The sequence below is a fragment of the Oryx dammah genome, unplaced genomic scaffold (assembly GCF_014754425.2).
Source record: "Oryx dammah isolate SB20612 unplaced genomic scaffold, SCBI_Odam_1.1 HiC_scaffold_23, whole genome shotgun sequence".
NCBI lineage: Eukaryota > Metazoa > Chordata > Mammalia > Artiodactyla > Bovidae > Oryx > Oryx dammah.
In genome coordinates this window covers 72,779,615-72,802,915 of record NW_024070207.1, presented here as the reverse complement: position 1 = coordinate 72,802,915, position 23,301 = coordinate 72,779,615, and the positions used below count along the sequence as shown (strand labels likewise).

Below are 23,301 nucleotides of genomic sequence, written 5' to 3'. Positions count from 1 at the left end.
CTCCTACTCCCACCCCCTTTTCTCTCTGTGATTAGTAAAGAGAATGAGGGAGCAATGACTCACTGTGCATATCTTTTGTGGATTACAAATAGTTGGGTTCATCTGAATGGGAAAAAATAAATATAACACAGTTTAGTAGACTTAAGATTTTAGTAATAAATATTCTTTAAAATAGCCTGTTTGAAGTAGGACGTTTGGGTTATAGAGGGTGGTCTGGTGGGCTTCTAAGGTAATGACTTAGGCCTAGAATATGCCTTCCAGCAACGGGTTTGTTTTGAGTGGAAGGGGAAGTAAGGCCTTGGCAAATTGTGAGGTCTTAGAATTCAGATACTGTTTAGGTGAAGCTTTTGTTCTTAGGAAATGATGCCTCTAATATTAAGATGAGGTACTATCTATCTAAAGACTATTCTAAACAGCTTTTTGTTAAAATTATTTTTTCTTTGTTATAATCAAAGTTTGCTAATCAGATGCCCCCTGTGGGTTATTAGTATCTCAAAAAGGTTTTTAAAAAACATATACTCCATTTGCTTTCAATAATTAACCTTGGGAACAAAAGTAAATGGGAATACCTCTTAACTACCTTTCCAAGCCCTCAGTGAAGCTGGCAGCTATCAGTTAAATAAACCATTAGGTTTATTAGTTTGAGAACAGAAGCATCAACTTGGGCACAGTTTTCTAATTTGCTTCTCGTTTACCCAACAATCATTTATTCAGAGGCGATTCTGTGCCTACTGGACATTAGATAACTCTGCAAATAAAAGCCAGAGGCCTGTGAGCAGCTAGAACTCTAAGGGGATCATCTGAATGGGGAAAAGTGAATAAAACACTGTTTAATAGATTTGAAAGCTTAGTAGCATGTAGAAAACAGAAAATGACTTCCTTAAAGCAATAGCTTTGTTCTCTTTCTATAGTCTATTTTAAGTGGGCCCTCTGGCCCAGTGTTATCAACCTTGGATTAGGAGCTTGAGGAAATGGTGGTTTGGTGGTTGTTTTTTAAAGGGTTTTTAAAGAAATGTAATTACTAAGCAACTGCCATGACCTGCTGCTACGTTGGAGTTCAGTGGGCAAGTCAATTCCAAAGAAGAGAATACATAAACAAGTTGGGAGAGGGGAAAACAGCTTAAAGATAGATTGGGTGTTTTTTCCTGCATTCAGTGCATATTTCTGCCTTTTACTTATCTTGCGCAAGAAAGGGCTGCTTGGTCAGAAATATCTTTGTTTCACCTGGTCTTCTCTCAGCCGGTGAGTGGGGAGGAGGGCCAGAAAGCCAACTGGAGAGGGTTGGGCTGGAGGGCTGAGCCTTAGGGTGGGACCCGTGCCTGGGCGGCTCTGGAGGTAGATAGCCCTGCTGCTGTCCAGGGCTGCTATGACAGATTGGTCACCGCCCTCTACCTTTAGATTGGGACGCCTCATTGATATTGATGTGTTGCCTTGTAACCCTCAGAACAGGGACATTGTCCAGCTGCTGTCTCTCTTTTTTTCTCCCAACATTTAATGGGTGAGTCAGTGACTTAACTGCTTCCTGCAGGATTTCAGGGATGGGAGTAAGTAATGAGGACAAATCACCATAACACCAGTGCGTGATGAATGAAAGAGCACACAAATTTAACCAGTTGCCTTCACTGGTACCAGAGTGAACAAAAAGAAACTTGGTTGGGAAGAGGAGATTGGTTTGAGCTAGAACTCTATTCTCTCCCCTTTAGGCTTTTTACTGTTTCCCTTTATACCCAACTGAAGGTCAGGTTGCTTTGCTGAGGGGAGGGGGGGTGTCAGGTGTTGGAACAGGTGTTCTGTTTTCTGCCTGTAGAGTCGTACAGACTAGATGGGGATGCTTCTTGCCAGCCCTCTGTGGTGCATGAAAATGCTTTTGTGGAATTTTTTCCCGCTGGAAATGTGTTTGTTTTTTTAAAGCAGTTCCCAACCTTCAACCCCCTAATATAAACCTTCAACCCTCTAGTATTGACTTCCTTTAAATTCAGCTTCACATAATGAAGTGTGCCTCTTTTCTGTCATTTTCACAGTCTGTGCCGTAGAGATATCCCATTTTATCTGGCGATCATAGACCTGAAAAATGTGTGAGGTGTGTGTGTGAGTGTGTGCGTCTGTATGTGTGTGGTAAATGTGAATATCACATTTGAGATGTACTAGGAGAATGTCACAGTAAAGTAACCCTATAAAAAGCCTTTCATAGTAGTTGTATGGATAGAGTTCATATTCCTTTGTCAGGTTTTCTTACATTGGATATAAACTTGGAGTCACCATTCCAGAATGATGAGGCTTTTTCAGGCTATGTGATGGTGTCAGTGGGCTACATAGTTGGTCACAGACTTATGATCTCACTGACTAGATGATTTTGAAGGAGAGAGATGTCAGCAGACTTCTGGGTTTGGGAGAATTTTTATTGTGATGTTTGTTCAATTGTTACTGAAGCCAAAGACCCTGATTGTTAAGAGGGAAATAATTCAGGAGAGCTTTGTGATCTCCTTTTCTGATTGCGATGTTTGTTTTTACCTTTGTACTGCATTCCATTCTCCCTCCTCAAAAAAAAGTCACCTAGAAACAGATCATCTTCTTTGCCTAATAATCATATAATGGCCTCAGGTCTTTTCCTGCCCTTCCACCCTGCATCTCAGGGCCATCTGTTCTCTGCAATCCACTTTTCGGGAAAGTCTCCTTTCCCATCTGCTCTCCTTGGGCCTCAGTGTCTGCTCTAAAGATTTATAAAGGCTGCTCTGGCACCTCTTTCCAGTTATTTTTTTAAGGATCAGTAAGCTTTTTCCATAAGTTACTATTTTTTCAGGTGTATTCTTTCATTCTTTCACTCTGGGGGTGGAGAGAAATCTGTCTTTCTGTGCTTGCCGGAGGTACTCTGCTTATCAAAGCAAAGATTGACTGGGCTGGCTCTGGCTGCTTTGAAGCCAAGGGTCCTCTTGGCCTTTTGGCCGCTGGCAGATAGGCTCAGTGCAGCTCCTTGGGTTCATTCTTTTCCTGTCCTTTCCCTTGTCTCCCTGACAGAGTACAGTCGCTTTGAATCGAAGATACATGACTTGCGAGAACAGATGATGAACAGCAGCATGAGCTCTGGGTCTGGGTCCCTGCGAACAAGTGAGAAGAGGTCCTTGTATGTCAGGTAAGTCTCACTTCTGAACACCAGGCTTTGTGTGGCACGAGGGAAGCTCTGTGCCAACCCAGCCCTTCTTGTTTAACAAGTGGGATAGGGAGTGTATACTCCCAGTACTAAAACAACACTTTGCACTGTATGCTCAGGTTGTGTACTTTATGGTCAGTATCTCCTCCCTTTTGTGAGCTGGCTTCTTCCTTTTCACTCCTGAATGACTCAGTATGGGAAATTTTCAGTGTAGTCTCTAATTGTAAAAGACTGTTGCTAGTCAGCGTTCAAATAGCACTCAAATGTTCAAAGTACTTTGCTCACAATCTGTGATTTGAGGGGAAACTTGGCATTCCCACTTCCACATATGCATAATAGATATCAGACTTTGTATTCGAACATATCAGCTATCACTGTGTTCTAGTACAGGGTCTCTTTTAAGAGACCAAAGAACTAACAGGTTGCTGCATTCTGTTTTGTTTGTTTTAAGTTGTGTTTGCTCGCTCCCTACTGCACTGGTCTGCTGTAAATGAGTCATGGGACATAGGATGGGATGATGTACCTTCCACAGGAAGGGCAGGTGGAAAGAATATATAGCATTGGATTGCTGCTAAAGCTTTTCAGAGATACTGTCCAAGGTTGAGCTTGTGACCCTTGAGGCACATAATAATACTTTGTCAGGTCAAAGTACAAACCTTGGAGAGTTAGATTGCTAAATGAACACTATAGACTCCTAAAATTAGTGATAGTTTTCTTCTTCCTGCTTGGGCTTCTTGGCAAAACTCCAACAGTCTGGGGTAAGTACATTGTATCTCTCCAAGGGTAAAATCCTCAGAGAAAGAAGTGGTAGGATTACTCCTCTGAGGTGTGTGTGTGTGTGTCCTCTGAGGCTTGTGTGTTTGTGTATGTCTGTGTGTTTGTGTGTGTCTGTGTGTTAATGCTTGTATCAAACTCTTGGGTTGAAGTTTTTCTGGTGGTCTCTGATACCAGGTGGGGGGCGTGGAAGGGACGCTGCAGTTGCTAGTTGCCTGGCAATGTGACATCTATTTTGTCCTTGGGGTTTGAGATGACGATAGCCAACCAATGTAAATGCTAATTGCAGTTTTTCTCTCAGTGCTTGATTTTCTTTTTCCTCAGTTGCTAGACCCTGAACCCTCCTGTGGGCAGAAGAGCCAAGGGAGTCCAGATTTGAGCCTCAAGCCCACTAGACTCCTTCACTGTTCTTTTCTAGAATGAACCCTCAGCTTGATTCCCTCTGTGTTGAGAGCAGCTTTCTTCACGTTTGCTGTGAAAAGAGGAGAGCGGGAGGAAGGCTGGGCTACTCACTGGTGATCTTTTCAGTCTCCTGTTTTCTGTCACTCAGCCCTTGTTCTGGGTCTGCAGCCTAGACATTGGGGTGCCAATGGGGGGATTCAAATGTGCTGTTGCCTCCCTCAAAAGGGTAATACTTACATGACTTGGTCAGGATTGTTCCATTCCTGTGCTTCCAGCCCCCGCAGATGTGGCACTCCAGTGTGCGTGGGAAGCTGCTCTTTAGGCAAGACGGTTTCTTTGGAGAGCTTTATTTTTAGATTTACCCTCTCTGCCTATCCTGCGCTAGAGTTGTCCTTGCCTGGGCAGGGGGAGTGGGGCATCAGCTCCCGACCTACAAGACCTGGAACACCCTTCTCTGGTCCTGGCAAGGGACACATTCTGTCTGACTCTGGGGAGAAGGGTGGAGGCTGCACTCTGTTTCTAGTGAAGCAGTTTATATCATCTGCTCTTAACCGTATCTAGATAACATCTGTATCCTCAGAGGAAAGTAAATATGGTTTAGAATAGTGAACATTTGTAGTCACGGGAATTCACCAAGGGAAATAATATTTTATGGCCAGAGTAGTGAGCTAAGGTATTTTGCTAAGCTAACCCTCTACCAAAGCTTGGAGCCTGGCTCACTCTACTGCCTTACATGCCTGTTTTTGGCCTAAGGTATTTTGCTGAGCTAGCCCTCTACCAAAGCTTGGAGCTTGGCTCACTCTAGTGCCTGTTTTTGGCCTTTTTTTTTTTTTAACTCTACAGTGGCTTCCTTTTGTTCAGCATTTAAACATATTCAAGTTTCTTCCATTTTTGAAAAGAAAATTTCCCTTGATACCAACAGTCCTGAAAACTCTTGTCTGGTCTTTCTTCTGCTGACCACATTTGCCAAATTATGTGCCAGGAGACACTGGTTCCTCAAGATGTTAAGTATTGTGTGAAAAATCAGTGGTTCAGTAAGTTGGACAAATGCAGGATTAAACAGAGGGAAATAGGGTTCTTTACTGTGATTAATCTCCAGGAGGGACTATGCTAAGCAGTGTTTCTCCAAAGATAGGAGCATAGAAGCCTTATTTGGAGAAATCAGTCTTAGCATCCAGGCTGGAAAATGTTGCAGTCGTCTGTACTTGCTGCTGCTACTTCTTCAAACTGTCTCTCTTTCAGTAGGAAAGGAAGTGTGCATTGGCTTTTCAGCATGATGGTGTGGTCCCAAGCAACTCCAGAAGACTCCGGAGGGGCAGAAGCCCAACTCTTTTGGGGTGACTGGTTCAATGATTCTCTGCCATTGGTCTGACCTCTTCCCACAGTACTTTTCATGAATTTACCAGCTTTCTTCTTTAAAGGCTCCCTTTCTACCTTGCTGACCATTCCTCAATACCTTTCATTAGCCCTGCCCCATAGATAGCAGTGTCATTTATTTTCACAGCTTCAAATTCTTTCATCATGTAAATGACAACTCTGATCCCTTTACTGAACTCCAGACCTGCGTATCAACCACTTGCTGGACATGTGCCTGGAGCTGCCCTCCCAGTGCTTCAAACAAGCAAATGGACCCCTCCCCTCCACATACACGCACCTACTCCTCCTCACTGTCCTTATCTTAATTAATTGCATCACCCTATCATGTGGAAAAGGGATTAGATTTGTTCTGTCACCCAAGACAGATCTCAGTTCTACATAAGGAAGAAAGAGCTAATGATTAAAACTGTCTGAAAATGGAATGGACTGCTTTTGGAGATAGTAAATATGATCCTTTGTCACTGGAGGTGTTACAGAAGAGGCTGGGCAGCCATTTGTCTGGGGTTGCAGAGCAGGTTGAAGCTAATGATCTGCTCAGAGGCTTTTAGTAGTTCCCAGTGTCTTCAGGATGAAAGGGAACAAACATTTAGGGAATACGTGCTATGCATTAGGACCTCTGTTAGTCTCTTTTAATAATGCTACACAGTAGGTATTGTTGTTCTCATTTTGCAGGTAAGAAAACGGAAATTCCAGTTAGACAGCTGAGAAGTTCCAAAACTGGAATTTGAACCTGGTTATTCTGACCAGAATATGGTTCTCTCAGCAGTTCCCAAACTTACTGATAGGAATCAGCTGGCATGCTAATAAACATACAGATTCCCAGGCTCCTCTCCTATCAATTTGGATTCACTGGGTTTGGGGAAATTATTTTTAACAAGTAATCATAATACTTAGGAATGGTGACTTATTTGTCACAATAGACGTTTATTTCTGTTTCACTTGAAAACTGAACATAACGCTTACTTTAACTCTGGCTATGTGCAAAGCAGTAAAGCACAGGCTTGAGAAATTAAGTGTGGTTGTAGGGGTAGATTCAAGGAAGCAGTAGAAGTGGTTCCTCCCCTCCAGCAGCTTACCATCCACACAGAAGATAGTGTGCAGCAGATGGTTAAAGTTAAGGAACCCTTTTCATGGGAGTTTCACCTCTAATTCTATTCTCTATTGCTTCCCCTTCTGACCTGAGCCTCCTCCCTTCCCTTCCTCCGAGTCTCTATCTTCCTCTGGTGTGCATGGGCTTGCAAAACTATTTTGAAGCAAATACCACCCTCTTGCAACTGCACCAAGGCTGTAGCAGGTGAAGCCCTAGGGAGCTACTGACCACAGGGGAGATGGGATTTGTGGAGCAAGTCAGCAGGAGAAAGGACAGATAACAGTGTTTGGAAAATGAGACTTGGTTTTAAAGTCACTAGTGACTTAATGGAAAGGCCTTTCCCACCCTTCGCCATACTAGAAACATCTCTTAAATAGTATAGACAGGGTGAACAGAGGCCCTCTTTGTGCCCAGTCTAGGGCCTCTGCTCTTCTGTTTCATTTGCCTTCCACCCTGGAAAAGTCCATAGAAATATGCTTCTCCAGCCTTTTGCTCAAGGTCAGGGTGACCAGGTCAGGTTTAACTCAAGCTGTTCTGATGTTGAGGTAGTAAAAAGACACAGGGAAGTTTAGCGTTCCAGAGACCTTCAAGTTCTATGTTCATATTTAATTAATTAATTTCATAAATAAGCAAAAGACCTTGTCCTCCAAAGGTTGCCAAGAGGTTTGATAGTACATTTGTGGAAATAGTTTTTGAAAGTCTGTTCCTGTTAACCTGGCTACATTCTTTGCAGCCACGGACAGCATCAGGCATTTTGGGAGTCCTGGTCTTCTGGCTGGCCATCTGCCATCCTAGCCTTCTTACCGTTCTTGGAAGGAAATCATGCCCTATCTGTAGTCCTGATTTAAGAAACAGTATCAGAGTCATCAAAGAAAGCTGGAAGATGCTCCTTCTTGTTAAAAAGCATTTGTTACACTACTCTGTGCTTAGCCCAAGATGATGCTTGAGGGAGTCCAACTTTGTCTTGCTCATTAATGAGTTTCAGTTGTGGATTAAGATGCCAACAAGATATAATATTGACAGGCTTCACTATCTGACACAATTTGGAAGTGATGATAATCTGCATCTTAAAAAGCAACAAGAATTTATATAGTGTTGGGGGCTACCAGAAGATGAGACAGTTTCATGTATCAGTGATTCTGGAACTACCTGTCATATACCCCAGACACCAGTCCTAGACACATCATCACCTCAGCTGATCCAACAGGTGCTGTGAACCCTGAATATTCACACATCATGAACCTGTGAATGCTTCTCTAACTTCAGAATTGCACCCTCAGGCCTGAGACCCTGAAGTAGGCTGAGGAGAACAGTGTCCTTCCCTGTTCTCCATGTTCCCTTCTTCAAGATGTGCCAGTGACTCCTGACTGGCTGCCAGTTGCATTCGCTCCTCTTGTGATGGCCCATCTTGTGTCTACTTAAATACTCAAGTTTGGGGTTTTGAGTTGCTCTTCAGAAGCTGCTAGAAACTTTGACTTTCACGCTAGGGTCAAGGGATGAGGAATTGCTGTCACTGCATAGCTCCCTGTGTATCCTTTAGATGGACCAGGCAAGGGAGGGGCTGCTCAACTTGTAAGTAATCTGTGCCATTTATCAGGCACTTTCTGTCTCAGGTAGCTTGGGCAACTACAACAAAATACCATAGGTTTGAGTAGCTTGAACAACAACCATATATTTATCACAGTTCTGTAGCTGGGAAGTCCCAAGTTCTAGGCTCTGGCAAATTCAGGTTCTGGTGAGCCCCCCATTCCCCCCACCTTCTTGCTGTGTCCTCACATGGCCTTTCCTGAGTGTGTTCTGAGGAGAGAGCCAGGTCTCTCCTGTCTTCCTCTTCTTATAAAGGCAGTAATGTTAGGATGAGGATCCCTCCCTCATGACCTCATCTAAACCTAGTTACTTCCCAAAGGCCCCACCTCCAGTCACTATCACATTAGGGATTAGGGCTTCAACATATGAACTTGGAAGTGGGGCACCCAAATATTCAGCCCATAACACTGACCAGAGGAAGAAAGCAGAATCTCTGAACTGGTATGGGAGGGATATGTCAATACTGTGGAAGAACATGGGGCTTCCCAGGTGGCTCAGGTGGTATACACTCTGTCTGCATTGTGGGAGAACTGGGTTCAGTCCCTGAGTGCGGAAGTTCCCCTGGAGAAGGAAATGGCAACCCAGTCCAGTATTCTTGCCTGAAGAATTCCATGGACAGAGGAGCCTGGTGGGCTGCAGTCCATGGGGTCAGAAAGAGTTGGACACGACTGAGTGACTAACACTTTCACTTCCATGGAAGAACGTGTTGTGGGGTGCTAACTGGGAGGGTATTCTGTGCTCCCTACCCCAACTTGGTCTAATCACCATTCACAAATATCATACATGGCCTTAGTCCTCAAAGGGCTGATGGTTTATATTCCCCCAAAGGGATATAATATGAAAGATTAAAACACTACAAGAATGAAATAGCAATAAACAGAAAATATTAAGAAAGATCACTGCTAAATATATAATATGAATTTGGAAGAAGGAAATGTGGAGTGGGCACAGTCACAGACAAGGGTGGGACTTGAGTTATGCCTTAGAGGAGCTGCCTGCACTGGCAGCAGATTCTGTACCACTGAACTTCCAGGGAAGTTAGTGGGCATCTCTTAGGGGATACTATTTGAAAGATCACCACTTAAACAACATATATTTCAAGACCTTTGATGATGCTTTCTCCTTAGGAAACACATATATTTCAAGACCTTTGATGATGCTTTCTCCTTAAAGCTGATGTGCTGAAACTTAGCTTGGGAACTTCAAGGGGACAGGCAGAGCCTCTCAGGCCAGGCAGATGGCTGGAGCCACAGGCAGAGAGGTGATCACACAGAAGCAGCTACTTGCCTTTGAGGCTGAAGTGCTGTTGTTTGCTCTGAGAAACCTGCCTGACCAGTTTCCTGCCATTTTCTTTGGATTCCTATTCCCTAACACACAGGGGTGACTGGGCCAGATGCTTTTGCTTTTTCTGGATCTTTCAGACCCAAAGTTTAAAATTTAGGACCTAAACTGCAGAGACTTTGGGCCTAGTAATCTGTTTACTTTGAACTGATTATGTTTCTGCTTTCCCTCTTGGCAGTGAGGTCCCAGCTGAAAGGAAGATTAGGCAAAGTCCCCCAGAGCACATACATCATCCCTGTAGGCAGCTCTTGTTGTTGCTTAGTTGATCAGTAGTGCCCGACTCTTTGTGAACCAATGGGGTCAGGAAGATCCCCTGGAGAAGGAAATGGCAACCTACTCCAGTATTCTTGCCTGGAGAATCCCATGGATAGGAGCCTGGCAGGCTACAATCACAGGCAGTGGCATTTAAAGCTGATGTGCTGAAACTTAGCTTGGGAACTCCAACCTGCAGACCCTAGGAAGTGAGCATCAGCTTTTTATGCTGGTGTGACGTGGTTCCAGAAGGTGGCTTCATTGCCTGCTTTCTGTTTTTATGTGCCACATTTTCCCTGGGGCATGCTCTTTATCCACTCTTTCTTTCCGTGGCCAGAGATACATAGGTGTTGCATTTTCCTTCCTGCTCATCCTTGGTTTGAGTCAGAGGTTGGAAAGGTTGGTCGCTGTGTCATCTGGGCTCTGCATGTGTAGGATTTTTGGCTCTGGAACAGTGGTTTAGTCTGATTTAAAGGGGGTGGTATGTTATTGCATTTGACTTTCCCAAGTGCTTGCCCTAAGGATAAAAAGGGGCAGGCAGGAAGATATATTCTTGTTGTGGAGAAAGGTGCCCTTTGATCCTCTTACCAAGTCTGACCGGAAGCGTTTGTAACAAGGTGCCAATCCCTATCACTTCCTTATGTTTCTAGGCTGTTGATAAGAGAGACTGTTATTGCTAGATGGCTACAGTTTAGCATGCTTCTTAAAGATCTTACGTATGTAGTCGATGTTTTTTCAAAGTTTATTAAGGGCTAGGGCTAATTTACATACTTATTCCTTTACATGAAATGTATGTCATTTGAAAGGTAGTTTCACTTTACTACTCAGGCCTTTTCTTTTACTGAATTGCCTTCCATATGAAAGTTTAGCCCAGTAATGATATTTAAAAAAAAAAGCAGAGGCAATGAAGTCAGTCACACAAGGCCTCCTAAATGAATGCCAGACTCCTTAGCTGGACTCCAGGCTGTCCACAGGCAGGCCCTGGCCTGCTGCTCTCCCTAATACCCTGCCGTGTGGCCATATGTGGATACTGGTGACCCTAGCACACACCCTGGGCTGCTTGCCTCGGAGTCTTTGCTCATGCTGTTCCTTCTCACCGGAAGGGCCTCTCCCTATCTCTGTCTTTTGAAACCTGAACCCTGTTGAGGCCCAGTTCAAAAGTCAACACTTCCTCATAGATTCCCCAAGCTCGGTATGACCTATGCTCCCTCTGAAGACTTGGAGGCCTTGGTTTGTCCTGTCCTGTGCCTCTCGCTGTAACACACAGCACAAGGCCAATACTGATTTTGCTTCTGCATCTCCCTTCGATCAAACACAGTGCTGCCAATTAAAGTCAGTGTATGTAAATAATGGAAGAAAGGTATTTTCCAGACATAGCCAAGTGGACAGTTAGCTTTCTTTTCTTTGTTAAAAAATGTCACCTTGACTTAGACCTCACAGAATTTTTCTGAGATGTAGGAGCCCTGGTCTGAGTTGACCACCAAACAATTCTAGATGAGGCCCTGTGCATCTCTGGGACTGATTTTCATTGTGAGGAACTTTTCCAGCTCCTAGTCAAACAAAATTTCAGCAGGAAGAGATTTGGAAAACAAAGCAAGATCACAACAATGGAAGGACTGTTGAAGGAATTTTGAATGTTTAGCCTGGTAGAGAAGACCTAGGAAAGACTGAGACTCATTAAATGCTTGCACTGAAAAGAAATTTAGAGAATATCAAAGGAATTTTCTTTTTTAGATAGCAAGTGGGGTGAATTGACCTTTGAGGCTTTGATGTTCTATAAAGCTCTGTACTCATTTGCAGTTCCAGTTGGTAGAAAAGGAAATTCTTGTTAATTCACCTTTTACATTCTCAACTGAGAATGATATTGTAGTTCAGAATTTCAAATACAACTATTGTGCTGCTATGTTTTTAACAAAATCATGGTTTAAAAAAGGCATTGTCCATTCTGTTGTTCAGTATTGCTCATTCACAAATTTATGAGATAGAATGCAGGTACCACATTTTATTGGGAAGTTAACTTTTTTTCCTTGTTTCCCAGGGAGCTTAGAGCCAAACATGTTCTTCATCTGAAGTAAATGACTAAGTCAGATGTTTGGTTTATTGATTCCTCCCTGCTCCATGCTTTTTCTTTCTTTCTTTTTTTAAAAGTGCCTGGAAGAGTGGTATCTGGTCATGTTAGATGGTGATAAATATTTCTGAATTGATGGCTATCCTTAAGAATAGGCTGTTGTATCATTAACTTAGTGAAATATGTGGTTTTTTGATTTGTGTGTTTATTATACAATACCACAACAGTATGAAGAGTTACTTCTAAGATACATTAAATGTGATTTTTCTTTTTTTAGGCTTTCTATTTTTCAGATGTTCTATAACAAGCTTATATTAATTTTTAATGAAATTAATGTATATGGATAGTTAAAAATCTCAAATATTACAATAGCATATGCAAAAAAACCCTTGCCTATTTACCCCTTTTCTTGCTACACAAAGGTAATTGCTTTCAAATATTTTAACTTGCTTTCAAATATTGTAACAGAAATAGTAAATCTAAATAGCTATGTGTTAAATAACAGCTACAAAATAATACAGATGTAGAAATGTAGTCAAATGAAAAAATCAGGTATTTATTTCCACCAGGAAAAAAAAATAGAAAAAGTTTATATGAAAAGAGGGGTAGTCATCTATGAACACCACTTACGTCATGATGTAAAATTAAATATTGTTTAACCAAAAAAATGTGATGTAACTAAATTGGGAGAGCAGAGGAAAAAGGATGGGTGAGTGCTATAGAAAACCAATACATAATGCCTAAAATATAAAAAACAAAACAAGCAAGAAGAAGCAGTTGTTTAGAAATATGTTAGAAAAGAAAAAGAAACACCTAAAAAATTTGAAAGCAGTTCCTTTTAAAATTGACTTACATTTTTTGAAAGTCGTAAAAGGAACACATGCCTGTGGTTAAAAAACAAGTCAAACAGTTCCATTCCTGACACCGCATTGGGAACTGCTGGCATTATTGTTGCCTTGGATCTGTACTTATTTGGTTTTTACTTAGCTTGTGTTATGTGTTTTAATATTGTAAAGTGTCTGAAATTCATCTTAGAAGTAAACCAGCCTTTTAGTTTTCTTTAAATCTCAGGTGTTTAATCAATAACCAGTAATTGGATTCCTCATCCACAAAACGTTTATGTCCACTTTACCATATGTACTTCAGCTTCTTACTGCTGTTGCCAAACATCAATATAGTTCTGTGAGGTGCTAAAATATATATTGGATTGTCCCTTTTATGTTTTAAACTTATAACCAACCAGTAAACTCTCCCCTCTAATCTTCTAGAACCTCATCCTAATCTTTCCTAACTCATTTAAACATCTTCCTTCCCTCTCCAAACTGATTTGTTCTGAATCCAAGCTCTGTTCTTTTCCTTACTGCATTTGTTTTAGTCTTTGAAGCTCAGAATGACATTTAGTGTTTCTCATTGTCACTTAGGATAAGGTCTTTACCATGCACTCTTCAGAGGAACCTCTGACAGAATACCTTCCTTGCTTTAGGACGCTCAGTTTCGAATGCAGTGTAAATGCATTCAGATTTGATTCTGTCACACAAAGCCCAGAAAGAACCTCAGGGATGGAGTGCCTCCTTAACCTGCTGACCTTGGCCTCTCTCCTTATTGCTTTGAGTGCTTTAATTGAGGGAGATAAAGGTCTTCTGAGAGCTTCACTGGTGGCTCAGTGGTAGAGAATCTGCCTGCAATTCAGGAGACCTGGGTTCAATCCCTGAGCCACGAAGATTCCCTGGAAAAGGGAATGGCAGCCCACTCCAGTATTCTTGCCTGGAAAATTTCATGGACAGGGGAGCCTGGTGGGCTACAGTCCATGGGGTCACAAAGAGTGGGACATGACTGAGCATGCACACACAAAGGTCTTTTGTCAAAGTTCAGGTATTTTCATTTTCAAATAATCTGACAGTGATTTCTTAAGGATTGCATTTTAAGAAGTTGGCGGGCCACTGTTCATGGGGATGCAAGAGATTTGGACATGACTTAGTGACTAAACAGCAACAACAGTATTTCACACTCCACAGTTTTACAACCTTCTCCATTTCATTTGGACTGGCCTGCACATGGGAAAATAGTATGTTTTACTTTGCAGCTTTCAGCTGAGCCACATACCACCGTGCTGCAGGTAGAAGTCTAAGTCTTGGAACTAGTTCTGGGAACTCTGCTCGGCTGTGTGTGTAAAGGTGTTAACAGAGAATATGAAGACAGCCTAGATTGCAAGTAGAAAAATACAAACTTCTCACTCACCTGTTTGTGGTGACTCCATATGAGAAGAGATCCAGAGGAGGAGAAAAGTAGATACTTTCATGTAGATGGATTTGTTCCCTGAGCAGGGGAGCTCTGCTGTCAAATACCATTTTTTCTAGAGCAGGAGTCAGCGGTGTGTCCTGAAGGATTGAGCTTGTAGCTTTGGTTTAAGTTTGCCTTCAAATCTACCCCCTTTCCCAGTATCTGATCATATATGAGGTCAGATTAATGTTTCTAAGGCTCTTTTGATGTGTCACTTCCTTACTCTCAAATCTTCAGAGGTCACTGGATCAGGTCTGTTCAAGGCCTTCCAAAATTTGCCCCAGATCTTTATTTCTAACCTCGTTTTCCATAACACTCACATACAACCTAGCTGGTCTCTACCTTTTGTTTTCAAGCCTAGATGGTATAGCTCTCTTCCCACCTTCTCCTACCTTCCCATTTAATCTTTATTCCACATGTCTTGTCAGAGGACTTAGGTTCAATCCCAGATTAGTTTGGTGTGTGACCTCAGTCAAATTATTCTTCCTCCTCCAGCTTCCATTTTCCTATACATGAGAGAGAGAGAGAAAGAAACTGAATTGGGAGACTTATTTATACAGACCCTGTCAAGTTTATCATTGTGTGGGTCAACATCAGCCTTAGCTTTGTTGTCACGGAACCCAGGCCTTTTTCACTTTTATATTTCTACAGCATTTACCATTCATTGTTTGGGATTGTAGTTAACATTTATGTCCTATTTTCAAGTAATTTTTGAAGATTTGTTGTAAACTGAGACAGCCCATTGGCAGAGCTAAATTGTTCCTGGAGGATGTGTCTGAGGGAGAAGACTAGCAAGGGTGTTCTGCTTTGGACTTTCACTTTGTGTCCAGAAGCTGGAAGGAGATGGGAGTCATGAAAGACTTTTTTTCCCTTATGTAACTTATTGGGAGAATGGAATATTTACATTGTCAAGACTGAAACAAGGATGCAGTCTCCCACAGGATTCCTTCCAGTCTGCTATAAGGCTGCTGGATATGTGCTGACTCTTTGGGTTGGCCTTCTTCCACCATCCTCCACCACCCTTCCATCCATCTAGGGTTGAGACAACAACTTCATCTTTCACTCTTCGTTTCCAGAGCCTTGTTTGATTATGACCGGACTCGGGACAGCTGCCTGCCAAGCCAAGGCCTCAGCTTCTCCTATGGTGACATTCTACACGTCATTAATGCATCTGATGATGAGTGGTGGCAGGCGAGACTGGTGACCCCACATGGAGAAAGTGAGCAAATTGGTGTGATCCCCAGTAAGAAGAGGTGAGTTGTCATGATCATGAGAGACGCTTTCTTTATCCTCTTCCTGGTATTGATTTCTTTTTTACCTATTATACTATAAGTGCTTGAAAGCAGTGGATGTGCATTATTACTCCTTTTTGGTGTTGAATTGGTGCTCAGGACATGATTATGATTCACTGAGCCAAAGATGGCTGCTGAGACCATGCACTGGCAGTAATAGGACTTCTTTCTCACTCCCACACAGGGTAGAAAAGAAGGAAAGGGCTCGATTGAAAACCGTGAAGTTTCATGCCAGGACGGGGATGATTGAATCTAACAGGGTAAGTGGGGATCCCCAAGGAAGTCAGCCATATGTAAAGAGGCATAAGAAACTTGAAATCTCTTTGGTGGATAAGAGAACTGGGGAGCACAAAAGAATATCTCTTTTTCAGAGTGCTGCCTCTGTCCTATCAGAACACTGACTGCTTTTCAGAAAGCAGAGAAAGGGGGCACTCAAACTCTATAGCCAGGGTTACTCCTCTCAGCTGGGTAACTGGTTCCTGAAGATGTGTTGGAGCTGCACTGTCTGGAAGGCTGTCTTTCTTGGGGCATATGAAAGCAGTTGTGGGTATCTCCCTGGCTGTAGACCCTTTTGGAGCTATGGGGACCCTGAATAGAGCCTGGCTTCATCAGCCAGCCAGGAAGGCCAGCCTCAGAGCTCCGACCGCCCTCCAGACCAAACAAAGCATGAGGGCTCTATCCATTCACCCCTTTTCTTCTGTGAGCTTCACAGGCCAAAGAACTTCCGGAGCAGTAGAGGGAAGAGAGACATGGAGTAGATGGCTCTTTGTTTATCAGTGGCACCTTAGGGAATGTGTCCAGGAGGCTACAGTGACCTTTGTCATTTAGGATGTACCAGTGAGTGCTGTGAGTCTGGATTAGGTAGAAACCTCTAACATCCCTACAACATTTTTCTGTAAACATAATTTTTCCTCTTACATCAACTTTCATTTAATCTCATAGATTCCATTTGTGAGAGGTGGTCTTTTATTTAGCTCACCATTGTCTCCATTTTAGTTTTTCTTGCATGCTTTAAAATCCATTGTTCTGTTTTTTTTTTCTTCTGTCCTTCCCCTCCATTTTCATGTTCTTTCACAGTCGATCAAACCGAAACGTAAAAAGAGTTTCCGCCTCTCTCGAAAGTTTCCATTTTACAAGAGCAAAGAAAACATGGCCCAGGAGAGCAGCGGACAGGAACGTAAGTAGCAGCAGGGAACAGAGAGCAGACCACCCACAGCCCTACCCTCTCTGCCTCAGTTGCACTGAAGACTGGGAAAGTGTGTTTTTTGTGTGTGTGCACATGCACACACGCGTGTCCATCGTCCATGTGTGCATGCATGTGTGTGTGTGTGTACCTGCGTATTTGCAGAGTCAGGGTAGAAATTGGTCTGTACAGGGTGACGTTGGGTCTCTTTTGTCCAACTCTTCCTTCTGAAAGGATGTTGGAGGCTCTGAGGTAGAAGTGATTGCAGGGGGCCCCAGTGGGAAGTCCCGGCACTACTAGCGTTGGGAGTGCCAGGCTGAGCTCTGCTCTGGTGCTGATGAGCAGTTACCAGCTACTGTGTCAAGTTTAGAAAATGGTTTTTCAAGAGAATTAAGTCTAGGGACTCAGTGTTGCTCTCCCGGCTTCTTTTGCTTGTGTTTTCTTTCCCTTATCTTTGCTCATCTATGTCAAGGGAAGAGCCTTTTCTTATCTGGACACTTGGAGTTGGGCTGAGTTCTTGAATTACATGCATGTGCCTATGCACACAGAATGTTCACATGGCTCTAATAGACTCAACTGTCTTCCCAGAGTGATTACAGAGCCAGCTTTCAAAATAAAATCCTTCTTGCTAAAAGGAATTGACACCAAACAGGAATTACTTAACATTGTCCAAATAAAGGTCTATTGAAGAAACGCAAAACTGGTTTGGTAGAAAAGGCCATAAAGCTGGGCTAAGTTAACTTGCAATGCTGAGAAATATTCTTTTTCTGCCATATGCCTCAGAAATTAACTGCTCTCACCCTAACCTTAAACACCAGGTCAGACTGTTGAAATGTTTCTCATGTGGCTCATGGTGAATTGTAAACCTCTGTCCTGGGCTATTGGGACAGGAAACTAGTTCTGCAAGGGAATGTCCTTTTTCTAGGCCAGCGTGTTTCGTGGTCATGGGATATGTGGGTCTGGGGTGGTAGCTGTTAGATTACAAGGGTGCCCTTGTCCCGATAGAGGTTAGGGCTCACAGTCCTGGGGAGCTCAATAAGAAGGCGATCTGAGATAGAGACCTCTGAGGTGAGGTTGCTACCGTTCACCAGACAAATTCCAAAAGTTAACCTGCTGAGCCCAACCTAGGAGGGTTCACTGTTGAGTGGCCTAGCTGAATGGGGGAGGGAATTGGCTGTCGGATAAGAGCTGAAACTGCCTAGTGCTTATTCTTCAGAAGCTGAGCTCATCCCCTGTGGTCTGCACAACTCATGTCAGCTTGGAAGGCCACACCTCAGACTGCACGAAGCTTTCCCTGAAGGGTTTGGACAGAGCAAGTCAGTATTGGGAAACTCCTTGGGATGATGAGTATTGTACCTGCCTCTCTACCACACATAGATGTTTGATTTTTCATTCAGCTTCAGAGGGAAATGATGATTTCAGGGGCAAAGCAGTAATGGCTTGTAACTACAAATTTAGTCAAAGCAGGTACTCCAAGCCTTGGTAAGTCACCTGTCTGTCTTGTCAGCCCGTGTAGGCTCTAGACCACCTCAAAGAGGTCATTCACTCCGAGGCTCTCTGGCAGCAAATTGGGCAGCATGAAGTCCAGGCATTTTATCTGACCCGGGACATTCTTCCTGTGCAAAGTTCTTAACCTCACTGTAGCTATAGGTCTTCATGGTATTTCATACTTCTGTCACTGATGCTCACCTGTCTCTGTATTCTTCCTTCCCCTTGTCTTTTTTCTCTATTTCCTTTCTTCTCCCCAATTCTTTCCTGCCCTCCCTCCCTTCTTCCCTCCCTCCCTCTTTGTTCTGCTGTCTGTGAAATTAGGACTTCCCTGGGTTAAGTGACGATTATTATGGAGCAAAGAACCTGAGTAAGTCAAACTTACATACTGTTCGCTGTATTTCTGGCATGAGTGGAGATGCTGGGGGTGGGTGGAGGGCACGGCAGTGCGAGAGTCTATGAGGGTGGACGCCACCACAGAAGGAAGTGGAAGTGGCTCTGAGTGTCACACTTTTGCTCTGGATCCCTGGAACCATAATAAAAGCCTATCATTCATGTCTGTTTTTTCCTTTTGTACCTTGAAATGGTGTGGAGCTGTCTTGGCATTCCACCTTACAAGTGAGGGGGGCAGCAAGTGCTTCTCCAGGGGTGACCACTCAGCTCATCTCTAGCCTATTGTTGAGGTGAGGGGTGCCTGCCCGGTGTATTCTTCTCCCAGTGACACAACACTAAAGGATTGGGCTTAAGATTTAGCTATTTTAGTCTGTCTAAACAGGGGGTGATAGTGCTGTGAAGCCCTTTACCCAGCAAACATCTGGGATGTCCCAGCAGGTTCAGGGCCCTCAGCAGATGGTGTGGGCTGGCTCTCCAGAGCGTCTCTAAGGGGCTGAATGGGTGGGGGTCTCGAGCATTTTATGGACTATGTATATTTAGTGCTTTAGCTTGGAAAACTCTGACCATCCTCTCACCTCTGGAAAATAATCTTAGAGTTGAAAAAAGAAGGGATCTAGATGACAGGGCCTTATCCTCCCTGCTGTGCACACAGGTGCGTGTGTGCACACACGCGGCCATGCCCGGCGGGTTCTGTCAGCAAATACTCTCCTTCCATGAATAATGAAGGCATGAGGGTAAAGGTGCTTCCTCCATGGGTTACTCAGGAACTAGCATGGGTGACTCAGCCAGTCTTTCCTGGGGGCCACAGCATATCACAGTCTGGAACAGTGTCATCTTGGCTGAAACGAGCAATGCCTCACTCCATGGTTTGTTTTGTTCATGTTTCATCTCCATTTGCCTGTCATCTTGGGAGTAGTGCATTTTGTTTGGGCCAAACTGTGCTTTGTGCCTCCTGTGAGTACAGTTGCTCTGCCCACTCAGATATGGGTGGGTCCCAACAGTCTGAGACAGGAGGATCATCTTATCTTCCATGTGTTCTTCTTCATTTGTTGTCTCTGTTTTCTCGTCTTTTCATGGATGGAGGAGCATCCCCTTTCACCACTGGGGCTGAGCCCTCCTTCCGGGTAGCGATGGCAGGAGGGCTGTTGGTTCCACCAAAAGGCCAACATGTCATTCCCTGGTGACTGTTCATTCAGCTCAGTGCTTAGCCTCTTAGTCCTGAAACACTGCACAATTCTGTTCTTCAGGGGTTCTATCTGGGGAGGAAATTCAAGAGCAGCCTGCTCACTGGGCTCCTCTTTGCTGCTGTCACTGCCTTTCCTTTCCTATTGATAGCACTGGGAGATGCATTCTGAGATAGGATTTGGAAACCATCCAAGTCAGTTCTCTTGATTCAGATGAAGAATGGAAGCTGGTAGTCTATAATGGAGGGCCTTGGAAGACTGAAAGCACCCTGGGGACAGGTATGAGGTGGCCAGGGTCTCAGGATTGGAGCTGCACCTCTCAGCTGGTAGCCTGATGTGGCAGGCCTCCCGTGGCCTGACTTGGTTGGCAGCTCAGCGTCTGGCTCTTGGAGCATTTGAGTTTTGTGCTGTGTGTGACCTCTCAGTGGTGTGTTCTGAATCAGAGTCTCTTTCTTGTTGGCTTGCAGAGGGAGTGACATCCAACACCAGTGACAGCGAAAGCAGTTCCAGTAAGTGTGTGTCATTCTTCCCCATGGCATGTAGCTCTACCATGTGTCCCAGCCATCCTCATTCCAGCATTGCATGGCTGCCATATCTGTTCAGAGGCTAGTGCTTCTTTTAGCCATGTACACTTGGAGATCCTGGAAATGCTGTGGCCATTTTGTCCCTGTGGGATGGGTTTTAGGCTGTGAATTAAAGGAGAGAATATATGCCCTGCACTTCTGGCCAGGACTTGACTTAGAAGCATCCCTACTGTAGGCACTTGGTGCTGTAGGTGCTGCCAGTTTCACATATTTGCTCAGAGACCAAAAGGAGAATGGCTCCTGGGGGATATTGTCCTGAATTGCCTTTCCAGGTCACCAGTACCTCCTGGGTGAAGGCTTGGTGTCTTTGCCTTTTTGCTGGGCTAAATGACCAGGTGACAGCTCAGGTTTCCTTCAGAAATCCTGTGACCAGGCCAGAGAAGCCACAATTCAAACCCCATGAAGTTTGGGACTATTGGCCTTTTAGTTGTAGCTAGAGGCCCTGAGAATGCATCCCAGAGCTTGATACAAATATTGCTGCCTTCCCTAGCACTGCATTGGTCACTTTGGGACCTCCTAGTACACAGTACCCAGAGAAGGCAATGGTAGCCCACTCCAGTGCTCTTGCCTGGAAGATCCCCCTGGATGGAGGGGCCTGGTAGGCTGTAGTTCATGGGGTCGCTAAGAGTCGGACATGACTGAGCAGCTTCAATTTCACTTTCACTTTTCACTTTCATGCACTGGAGAAGGAAATGGCAACCCACACCAGTGTTCTTGCCTGGAAAACCCCAGGGACAGGGGAGCCTGGTGGGCTGCCATCTATGGGGTCGCACAGAGTCGGACACAACTGAAGCGACTTAGCAGCAGCAGCAGCAGTACCCAGTACCAAGTTGCTTGGTGACTCTTAGGAAGTCCTCATCATTGCTAGGATAGACGGAGCTCTCCTGTGTGGGACAAGCAGGGCTCAGTACTGCTCTTAAAGGGCACTGGGGACCTTAGCCCAGCCTTGTGCCACTTTTCTGGGTGCTTCTTCCAGTGCAGGGAAATAGGCAGACCCTAAAAAGGGTAAAGTTCAGCTGCAGCTTTGGGGACCTGCACGAGTGCCCTGACTTCCTTGCCCGCAGATGAGGGACACAGGCAGTGTGTCTCCGTCACTTGAAGCTTTTCCTGTGATTCTTTCTGGAGCAAGAGGGCAACTGAGCAGAGCTGACTGTTACCTATAAGAAGAGTTCTAGGACATTGGGGTGGTTTTTGGTGGAGGCTTAATGGCTTCTGGGTCATGTTCCTTTGCTCAGCTCTATTTCGCTGAACAAGAGGACTCCTGACTCCTGTCTCAGGGGTGATGAATGGTTTCCTGTGCTTTCATTCCAGTGGGCAGTAAACAAGCCCACGGCACAGTTGTTAGCAAGAACCAGTTGACAAGGCTGTTTTCTGGTAGAGGTTGGGGTGCAGTGAATGTTGTAGGGAGATGAGGATACAAGGAGGCAGATTATAAAGTGCTAACATGTCTTCAATTTTTGTTGCAGAAGGCCAGGAGGATGCTATTCTGTCATATGAGCCAGTGACACGGCAAGAAAGTAAGCCCCCTTCTGAGTCTTGCCTTTGAGCTAATCTGGTCGTCATGGGACCCAAACCAGTGGTTGGCCATGGAGAGACAGAGGAGAGATTGACGAGAGATGGCGAAGGTCAATTTCAGTGGGTGTGTGGCCACTGCTAAAAGAGAGGCTCTGGTCCCTCTCTTCAATGGCTGTTCTGAAAAACCTTGCTCAGCTGTTGGTGCCCATGCACAGATTTCTCCTGAATCTGTCAGAAAGGGAGACGCTTCTGATTTCATACTTGCCTTGGACTTAGATATTCTCAAATTAAAGCCTCTTTGATGTCTTTGTAGTTAAAAGGCAAATGGTTGAAGATGTGCTGCTCTGTCTGAGCGGTGGCTCCAGCACCTCATTGCTCTAGGCAGACGAGGAGGGAGGTCAGGCCGTCTGGTGAGGTCTCACTGACTGTCTCCATGCTCGCTCTCCAGTTCACTATGCAAGGCCTGTCATCATCCTGGGCCCCATGAAGGACAGAGTCAACGATGACCTAATTTCGGAGTTCCCACATAAATTTGGATCCTGTGTACCACGTGAGAGCCCAGGGTGTCTTTGGGAGGGAGGCGTTGGTGTCCTGGGAATTATTGTTGCTCTCGTGTTTTACGGAGAGGGCCTGTGGCTGGGTTCTAGGTATCTCTGGGAATAGGGTACATCCAACCCCCCAGAAGAGATTAGGCAGCCATATAGTCCCCTGAAGGTGTCCCAGCCCACTGGCACAGCTTCTTAGGCTTACCGGCTCCTGGACCACATTTGTCACCATCTCTCTGCCAGATCTTGGCCCAGGAAACCCCATCTTTCTGGTCCAGTTGAAGCTAAAGCAGATAGCTCCTTGTGCGTGTGAGACCTGGTGATTAGAAGAGATATAGGCAAGATAAACTTCTTCCCAGCCTCTTTCCCCCATTCATCTGGAGTGACTCTGGGGCCCTGCAGGGGTGGGGAACAAGTCAGCCCTCAGTGACTTGAGGTGGAACATTGTCCTTGTGCCACAGAGCATTTCCTCTCTTTCTGCAGATACTACCCGGCCTCGGCGTGATAATGAGGTGGATGGGCAAGACTACCACTTTGTGGTCTCCCGAGAACAGATGGAGAAGGATATTCAGGACAACAAGTTCATTGAGGCAGGCCAGTTCAACGACAATCTCTATGGGACCAGCATCCAGTCAGTGAGGGCAGTTGCGGAGAGGGTAAGGAGAGAGGTGGTCGCTCTACAAAATTACCCCTGAAGGGAGCACAGACATGTTCCTGCCAGAGTGCTGCATGGATCCTCGTCCTTCCAGAACATGGCCTAGCTGGTGGCAGTGCTGACCAAAGCCACACCTGTTCTGC

At 44.6% G+C, this 23,301-nt stretch overlaps 1 protein-coding gene across 5 annotated transcripts in view; it reads left to right on the top strand.

Annotated features, from left to right (window-relative positions):
- DLG3 (discs large MAGUK scaffold protein 3) overlaps positions 1–23,301 on the top strand; it is a 53,490-nt gene that overhangs the window by 26,096 nt on the left and 4,093 nt on the right. For 3 of the 5 annotated variants that reach the window (XM_040265736.1, XM_040265739.1, XM_040265740.1), the window contains 8 exons: positions 3,016–3,130; positions 15,396–15,572; positions 15,796–15,871; positions 16,689–16,788; positions 20,327–20,368; positions 21,910–21,960; positions 22,407–22,508; positions 22,987–23,159. In XM_040265736.1, coding sequence (XP_040121670.1) covers positions 3,016–3,130; positions 15,396–15,572; positions 15,796–15,871; positions 16,689–16,788; positions 20,327–20,368; positions 21,910–21,960; positions 22,407–22,508; positions 22,987–23,159 — 836 coding nt within the window. Of the gene's footprint in view, positions 1–3,015; positions 3,131–15,395; positions 15,573–15,795; positions 15,872–16,688; positions 16,789–18,606; positions 18,653–20,326; positions 20,369–21,909; positions 21,961–22,406; positions 22,509–22,986; positions 23,160–23,301 lie in introns of all 5 variants that reach the window. The other 2 variants (XM_040265737.1, XM_040265738.1) reach the window with 2 other exon arrangements.